At 43.1% G+C, this 9,317-nt stretch overlaps 1 protein-coding gene across 1 annotated transcript in view; it reads left to right on the top strand.

Moving 5' to 3' along the window:
- Positions 1-9,317, top strand: part of magi3b (membrane associated guanylate kinase, WW and PDZ domain containing 3b) — a 116,924-nt gene extending 107,607 nt beyond the window's left edge. The window contains exons 13-21 of the mRNA XM_079265964.1: positions 37-131; positions 284-491; positions 1,067-1,249; positions 1,595-1,780; positions 2,189-2,285; positions 3,109-3,214; positions 4,878-5,015; positions 6,236-6,374; positions 7,342-9,317. Coding sequence (XP_079122090.1) covers positions 37-131; positions 284-491; positions 1,067-1,249; positions 1,595-1,780; positions 2,189-2,285; positions 3,109-3,214; positions 4,878-5,015; positions 6,236-6,374; positions 7,342-8,447 — 2,258 coding nt within the window. The 3' untranslated portion in view covers positions 8,448-9,317. The remainder of the gene's footprint in view (positions 1-36; positions 132-283; positions 492-1,066; positions 1,250-1,594; positions 1,781-2,188; positions 2,286-3,108; positions 3,215-4,877; positions 5,016-6,235; positions 6,375-7,341) is intronic.

The raw sequence follows: 9,317 nt of genomic DNA on the forward strand, positions 1-9,317 counted from the left end.
GTTTTTTTTAACCTTGATCCCTCACCTCATCCACAGAGCCTCACACCAAAGACATAGATGTTTTTCTAAAGAGAGACATCGAAACAGGCTTTGGCTTCCGTGTTCTGGGAGGAGAAGGTCCACAACAGCCAGTAAGTAGATGGAACACTCTTTGTATTTTAATCTCTATCATGGAAAGATGATACCATAAAGAAAGCTGTTGATGCGGATTCATTTCATGTGCCTTAATGAATATTAAATTATCTATTTCTTCAGTTCTGCGTTCCTACTAACCCTCTATCAGAATGTTTTCCCCCAGGTGTACATTGGGGCCATTGTGCCCAACGGAGCTGCAGAGAAGGACGGCCGTCTGAGAGCTGGAGACGAGCTCATCGGCATCGATGGCGTGATAGTTAAAGGTCGCTCGCACAAGCAGGTGCTGGATCTGATGACCAACGCTGCCCGCAATGGCCAAGTTATGTTGACTGTACGCAGGAAGGTCATCTACAGAAGTGAGTAACGAGCAGAACAGCATCTGACATGGCTCTCTTTTCCAAAAAGGAAATGGTCTTACACCCCAACAGAAAATTACAAGCGACCACCTTCTGAATTCAAGTTTCTCTATTACACCGAACTGAGACGGGGTTTATTGCCATGTTAACTCATCGTAAAACGCACTAAGCTAACTCAAACTCACCAAACACGTCTTGGTTAGTCTTTGCACTGTTCCGACAATCAGAAACTCTGGTTTTGGTCGAAATCGATCCTTAACTCGCAAAGTTAGATGTGAAATGATCCCGGCTCGACACGCTGTTTTTCCCCGCCCTGCTGCAGCGGCTCATTAATGGCTCATATTTTGGGATGCCATTTTGCTGATGGAAACATAACTAGTTTACAATCCAAGCAAAGACAACAAGGAGGTTTTTGAATGGCGTTGCGCCCCCGCAGCTACTAAAGCTGAAGCAGCACTCTGTAGTACTTCTTTGCCTTCGTAAAAAACCCCAGGAATGCACACACACACACACACACACCAACACAGAGTTGCACCAAACACAAATTTGTTTGCATCCGTTTCCGTTTATTTCAGATGCAACGGAGGAAGAGGCTCAGGAAATGGCTCCAGTGCTGGTGAACGGTTCTCCCAAGCTACCTCGCCTGCCGATGCCCAGCGCTCTGGACCACGAGTCTTTTGATATCACGCTCCACCGCAAAGACTCGGAGGGCTTTGGCTTCGTCATCCTCACCTCCAAGAGTAAACCGCCGTACGGAGGTGAGAGTCTGGTCCCTCAGATCCTGCATCGTCATTTTAAGATTTCCCTTATGAGCACAGATTTTCTTTATGAACACAGCACACTTCTTTGAAATTTTGATTTGTAGATGGAAAGACTCCTTTATCCCTGATTTCCTGGTGTCATGGCAAGAAATAATATATTACAGTTTGTAGCAGTTAGTTGTGTTTAAGCTAGACAGTCATATGTGGACTGAAGAAGGAGACTCACCGGGGGTTTTGTTCGCTGGTTTGTATTTCAAATTATAATCCAACATTGATGTTCAAGGTTTTCTCAACACCCACTCTATCTGGGTCTCAATGTCTCATTTCTCTCCATATCTCCAGTTATTCCTCACAAAATTGGTAGAATCATTGACGGCAGCCCCACCGACCGCTGCGGCCTGCTGCACGTCGGAGATCGTATCTCGGCGGTCAACGGGCGCTCCATCATTGAGCTCTCTCACAACGACATTGTTCAGCTTATCAAGGAAGCCGGCAGTGTCGTCACCCTCACTGTGGTTCCTGAGGATGGTGAGTCTCTGCAGTTATTAGAGTGGCATGTTGGTCCTGCGATCGATTTCAATTTTTAAATGTCATTGTCTGCAAGGGGGAAATTAGTTTTGCAGCCATCAAACCAATCAGCATAATAAAAAGATATGAATGTTTTAGTAAGAATTTTGTTCTTAATAGAGGTATTTGAAATTTGATTGAGTGAAGACAAATAATTAACATATTACGTCACTGTAATGCTAATGCATTTCGTAGGATATCGAAGTCTGATTATTCTCTAAATAGGTGCAGCCTAAATTGTATTCCGGTTGTTTAAGAGAATTAAAGGATGAACTTTTCTTTAGCAGAAATGAATATGTTGTAGAAGGATTATCTATAGTGTATTGGCATTTTTTACACTGATGGCTGTAATGTCAAAATTCCTTTTAGAATACAAGGGTCCTCCTTCCGGAGCCAGTTCAGCTAAACAAAGTCCAGCGCTCCTGCACAGAGCCATTGGACCAAGGTCCGCACTGCAGGATGAACGGTAAGCATCTGCTCCCACTCAAAAGAAATGAATTACAGTAAAAGCAACACACAAAAAAACACAAAGCCTACAGTCAGCAGGGAAAATTACCTTTGAAATTGTTCAAACATCTTGTGCGTAGCTGGCCCTTGGTTCGTACCCTGGAGAAGGGAATGAAGGCAATCTTGCAAGTCAATATTCGAACTCCCACCATTTGTTCCTTAAAAGAAGAAAATATCCCCAAGTGACCAACATGTACCTTTTATAAAACATTTTTACTTCCACATCAGGCCACACTGAGAAAATGGTTGTGCTGCCGTTATGTTTTTTTAATCTCTAAATTGCAATGGCCAACTCCTCCTTCACCGCTGGTGCTCTGACTTATGACTCCCACCCCCACTTTTGCCCTGAGGAGGGTGTACACTGACAGGGAATGCAACTAGAACTCTACAATTGAAAATAAATGGTTATGGTAATATTAATAGAATGCTTCTTGCCCCTACAAATTCTAATGAAAGCACTGTTACACTTAACATGAAATAAAGTGTGTGTACGTGGAGGAGGGAGGGCTGCCCTCAGAGCAAACGACGAGAGAAAATGTCTCTCAACAAAGACGCCGGTGTAATAAACATAAACAGATAATAATGTGTACAGTACAGAACATACAGCCCTAAAGAACAATACAGCATACAAATTAAAATATCAACACATGAAAAAGCCCCAATTTAATATCCAGCATTAAATTACATTTTAAGTTTTGCATAATGGCTTTTTGTGTTTGTGGCCTGCAGCATACTGTTGACTGCAGGTGTTACTGCAGTAATACATCTGGGGTTTTTTTTAGTTACAACCTGGACCTGGAAGAGAAAAGAGACGGAGTCAACTGGTCTGAACAGAGAACTCTTTCACTTAGTGAGCAGGGAACGCTGTGTGTGACAGGACCCAACCAGGTAAGAAAGTCCTCTTATTCCTTCCACTATATCTTCCTCTTTATGACCGTTTGCTTACAGTATAGCACCCTCTCCCAATAACATAAAGCTATTTTTTGTTCCATACAATGCAGTGAGTTCATGCATACTGCGTTCATTGGGTTTGAATTCTGGTAGCACTTGTATTCTTCTACATTTTTTTGATTATTATTCCACCACATTTTTGGTCATTCAACTCCAATTTTCCAATGTAGAAACGTAATTCAAACTGATTCTTTGATTCAGTGAGGATAACTTTGCTGTTAGTTTTATCATTCCTAGCTTTCATACTTTCATAAATATTCCACATTTTCTGCATTCGAATGAATGGACGAGAAGTTCAGAATTTTAAAACTCTTTATCTGTGAATTTTAAATGTTCCACACATAGAAATAGAATAGTACGGACATTCCCACTCGAATCAATGTAGCAGGATGGTCAAATGTAGCGTAGCCAGTGCAACCGTTGCAGCGGGCTACACTTACGTATAAACGAAACCGCCTTCCGTTGCAGACTCACTGAGGTGAGGTTTGGCGGTAACGACAAAAACAAGCAGTGGAGTAGTTATATTATGAAACGCACTCTTGTCACAGCGAAGGAAAGCAACAACAAACGGACAGCTCATTTTCTGTAACCGGTGTAGCATTACAGCATGGTGGAATTAGCTAGCTAGCTAGCTAGCTCGCAGACAGCTGGCTATGTGTTCTAATCCAATTCACTTTCTATGGTTCCACATCTTTCATACATTCATTCTACTTAATATAATGACCTTCTCAGATGTTTACGCTATTTGATATTGAATGGAATGTTCAGAAACAAGAGTGAGTGAGTGAGTGAGTGAGTGAGTGAGTGAGTGAGTGAGTGAGTGAGTGAGTGAGTGGGGAAGAGCTGTAAAATCTTCCAAAAAATAATCAGAAACTTGCTCTCAGTCTCACAATTGTCACTCTTCATACATAATTTAGCTTCAAGGTGTAGGAAGCTAACAGACGTACACATATACAGAAGTCTCCAAAACCTGCTGTATTGACTCATTGCAAACTAAGACCAGACATTTCTGGATGAAAGCAGACAGTGCCAATTTTCTAAATTGCTCTCATTCTCACATTTTTGACTCCACAAACGGAAAAAATCAACATCATCACAGATCTTCGGTGTTTGAGCAAGAATGCAGGGGCTTGAGGAGGTGCTCCTCAATTTAATTTCCATGAAATGATCTGTCTGACCCAGGAGTCACACATCAGTTACCATCACCACCGTGGCATTCACTCTGCACTTTCTTCATAAATTGCCTTCTCCAATTAGAATTTCACATAATGTTACTCTCCGATCAATACAAACAAAGAATGAAGCCATTCAGAGAAGACTGGGGATCACTAATGACATTTCTAATGAATAGAAAATTATCCAGACTCCGAGACATCACTAATCTAGAGGCAACTTACTGAACAGACACAGACAAACAAAAAACAGTCAATCGTTAACAAAAAGGGTCTTTAAAGACATCTTCCATCGGAAGAAAACTGTGCCTTGAATGAAAATGTTTTTATCACGGAATTTATTCATGAAGCCCAGTATATATTTGCTGTTATGTCTCTGTTTGTCTGTATGTGCGCATATTAATGAGTGTCATCTTTATGCTGTGCAGGGCTGTCTGACAGTGGAGTTAGAAAGGGGCCCTCGGGGCTTTGGCTTCAGTCTGCGAGGGGGAACAGAGTACAACATGGGCCTGTACATCCTGAGACTGGCTGAGGATGGAGCTGCTGTGCTGGACGGCAGGATCCATGTGAGTGCTTCTTTTATTCAAATGTCCATCACTTTCTTTTTGGGATTATTCTTTTTAATAATTTCCTCATATCTACTTTGAACAGAGGAAGACAGTTGTTTTGGTAGTCATTGTTGTTACAAACTTAAAAGTTCTACTTCTTGATATTTTTTTATCATATTTGTGACTTTTTTTGAAAACAAATTCGTTCCAATGAACCCCGTGACCTGTGAACGGATTATACTTCATCAAAACGTCCAAAGCGCGACTGTGTTACTCCCACTGGATGGAGTGAGCTACATATTGCCACTTTTGCTGTTCTTAGAGTCTTGACAGTGGTAGGGCTATAGCGTAAAGCTGGCCTCCAGGGTGCTTCAAGAAAGGTCATGGGATCATTACCATCAGAGATCAGTACCCCCAAGGGTTCATGAAGGTGTTTGGAGTATTACACTGAAATTAAAATGTCAAGATGATGCATCTTGTGTGCACAGTTGAGCGAGAGGAATGCACGTGGAATTCCTTCACATTTAGATTGTGGTGTGGGGCTACAGGAAAGGTCAGGGGGTCACCAAAATCATTAAGATTCTTTCTCTCTGGACAATGAATACCCGCACCAAATGCTGAGAGCATTTAGCCAGTTATGTTGAGATCTATCTGTCTGTCTGTGCATCTATCCATCCATCTGTCCATCCATCTTTAGTGGGCTTGTGTACGACACTGACCGTTTCCAGGAGGGTCACGCTGTGACCTACCCTGTAGATTTTCTGTTCGTGGAAGAGGTTCAGTAGAATTTGAATATCCCCATTGTGATGAAATGTTCACACCATTATTATTATGATTATTATAATGAGAGGGGTGACGGTTCAGTGAGGGAACAGAATAGAAGCTCCTGGCGGAAATCAATCTAAGACTTGCCAGACTGTGATCTCTGGGCGTAGCTTTGCCCATCCGAGGGTGGCGAGGGGTGTCAAAACTGATTCCATCCTAACAGACTGACATGTTTACACACAAGTTATTTTGTCAACTCCAATAATAGAGGATACCTCCAGGATATTACAAAGCTGTGTGTGCTTGTGTGTGTGACATGCATTTGAGATACTTTGATGTGTACAGTATGTGTGTGAAAGCATACCAATTCAGTATGTTTGAGTGAAAGTGTGACTGCAGGCACAGCGGAGTATGCTAAGCTTCGATTGGATGTGTCCCTGTATGTTAATCGTTTTTTTCTGTGTTCCTGACAGGTTGGAGATGAGATCGTGGAGATTAACGGGGAGCCGGCACGTGGCATTTCCCACACACGGGCTATTGAACTGATCCAGGCTGGAGGAAGCAAAGTGGTACTGCTGCTGAGACCTGGGGCGGGCCTGGCTCAAGATGGCAGTACGTACTGTATACACGCAGTTTATTCAATGAGAGTTTCAACATACAGAACAGACTAATTCAAGTTTTCCTCTCAGCTTTTGGTTCACCATTTGATACACACTGCCTTTGTGCCTTGACGGTTATGGCTCAATTTAAAGCCTATTTTGGAACAATAAAGGATAGTATAGTAGACAACATTAGCACTTAGTTGACTAAATTAAATTTACAAGTATAATTTATTTATGACACATACTCATTTCTTTTCTTTGAGAAGTATTTTCAGTGTTTCATTATAAACCCCTGAAAGGAAAAGCGTGGGAAATACATTTATTCACTTTTTTGCAGAGAGTTTGACAAGAAGATTGATATCAGCCTCATAATTGCCTGTTGAATATGAAACTACAGCCAGCAGCCGCTTAGCTTAGCTTAGCATGAAACTGAAAGCAGTAGGAAACGACTAGCCTGGCTTTGCCACAATTCACGTTTACAATAAAACATAAATTAGAAACTGGATTGTACTAAATGTGTTTAGAGGGAGGTGCCAGCGACAGCAGTTAAGTACATGTTGAATCCATAAATCCTAACACCCAGCTGATGATAAGGACTTTATCTGTTTGTTAATTGGTGGAACCTACTTTGGAATGCTGCCCGTATTGATTTGAATGTACTTTCTTTATTGACTTTTTTATTTATTCATTCAATTCTAACCATCTAATTGCCTTTGACTCTTCTTCTCTTGCCCCTGATGCAGGTAGTACCACTTCTTCTACTGTGTGCTACTACACTGAACATCAACACTAACATATTCACTGCTTTTATTGGCCTCTTCTCTTTTACCTTGGTAATTCTCCTTTTTTTGTTAACCTCTCAGTATAATCTGTTTTTTCCTCATTTCTCTCTCTAACTTTCTGTATCTTGTGTGTGAGCTTTTCATTTCTGTGTGCCGTTACGGTGTCTCCATGTAAAATGTGTGCTTCTCTTACAGGTCGACACGATCAAAAACTCATTTCACCCACAGGCTACTCCGGAGAGGTGTTTCTCTCTGATACATCACCACTGTCCTCTCCATATCCCACCGGGGCTTCCACCTTCGCTTCTTCTCCCTTCTCCGGCAAACTGAAACATTCCCACAGCTGGAGCAACATCTCTCCACGGGGCATCAGGCCCCGTATCCGCGGGGGTTTGAGTTCGGTGGAGGAGAAGGGTGAGTGGACCGACAAAGAGGTAGAAAGGCTCTCTTCCGCCTCCCCTGAGCATGTGACCTTCTACAGGAGGACCAGGCCCATGAAAGACTCCAGAGAGCTAAGCAGCCCAAAGAAAACCGGGGAGACGATTTCTAAAGCCAAAGAGCAACATCACAGACCCAAAAAGACTGAGAGTCCGGCAAAGGAAGAAACACTGAGCAGGAACAGGATGTCTCAGACGCAGACAAAAACAGGATCCACAAGCCCTGGGAAGTCTCCTCAAGCTGGAGAGCAAGTGGCTTTGACAATGCAGCTGGCAGAGCATCAACGAGGCCCTCAGAGGAGATTAAAAGATTCTTCCAGCAGGGAGAGCTTGGATCATGAAAAGAAAAACGGCAAAGGGGGGAATCTTGAGATCAGGAGACATTCACGAAGGCGGGAGATGGAAGGCAGAGTAGAGCAGACCAGGCCTGTCCGTGAGCAAGAAAGTTTCAAAAGAAGGGTGGCGGGAGAGTCTCACTCCCACAGGCCATCTCCTCATACAGTCAGAGAGGGGGAGAAAGGGACAGGCAAAGACTCAGGGCAGATAGATGCTAATGGGAAGACCAAATCCACAGAAGACAGGAACACAAGTAAAGAAACCACCAAGAAAAGAGAATCACTGTTGTCTTTGAAAGAAATGTGGGGTAGAAAAGGTTCCGTAGTTTCCCCAAGAGAGGCCAAAGAAAGAGAAGACATGTTTTCTTACTCCAAAGAAGTCAGTGGTAGAGAAGACTCTGTGGCCTCCATAAACAGCTCTCCAGGGACCCCGCAGAGCCCAAAGGGACCTGTTAGCCCCGGCTCTTGGAAAGTGCCCAGCTCAGTCAAAATCCTCTCCAAGACAGAGGTCCTTCGTGACCCTTTGTGATAGCATATTAAGAATACTTAGCAGCACCCTCAGCGGATTGTTTTTCTGAGTTCTTCCATAAAACAGAGAAGTGCGACATGGTGCCACTTTTATTACCTTTGGACCATGTCCACGTTTGTCTTTAGCTCTTTTTTGGGAGTCCTGTGACATTGCGTGACGGCATGTAGCAGCTCCCCTCTGCCTTGTCCGCTGCTTCAGCCTCTTCGACGCGGGACTTGAGCATGTGCGGCATGCTCGGGGGCCTCGCCAGACAAGACATTTTGAAATGTGAATACATGTGCCAATCCTGGGAGCCTCCTGTGGAACGACGACGACCAACAGCGCTTCGCCCATTACAATGCAATGACCCATATGCAAAGAAAGGCCTCTCGCCTGTAGTATACACCAAGTGTGACTGTCATCTCGGGTTTAGTTTTGCTCTCGGCCTCATCGCGGGGCTATTTTGACTCTCTTCTTTTTCATAAGCGTTCCCTCAACTGCATGCAGTCGATCCTTCTGCTTGTTTTACTGCACGTGTTCTGCACATCGCCAAGGATGATCCCTGTTTCCCGTTCATAGTTCTCATTCTCAACACCAGGCAGATTTCTAATACAATCCAGCAAGCGTTCACTTAACCCGGGGACTCTAGACTGTTCTATGATTACAGATACGACTCTCCTCCGTACAAATGGTTGCATTAAAAATGACCAGAAACTTGTGGTTTGAGATCTTGTTTACCATGTGTACGATAACCAACCAGTGTGTAATTTATTGAGATGATAGATTAATATGTATATGTAGCTGTACCTAAGCCATTCCACATTTTGATGGAGACTTCAAAGATTTGTCCCATGTTATCTGACCTTTCACCTCTGTATTTCAGTGGTAGGA

The sequence above is a fragment of the Melanostigma gelatinosum genome (genome assembly GCF_949748355.1).
Source record: "Melanostigma gelatinosum genome assembly, chromosome: 3".
Taxonomy (NCBI): Eukaryota; Metazoa; Chordata; class Actinopteri; order Perciformes; family Zoarcidae; genus Melanostigma; species Melanostigma gelatinosum.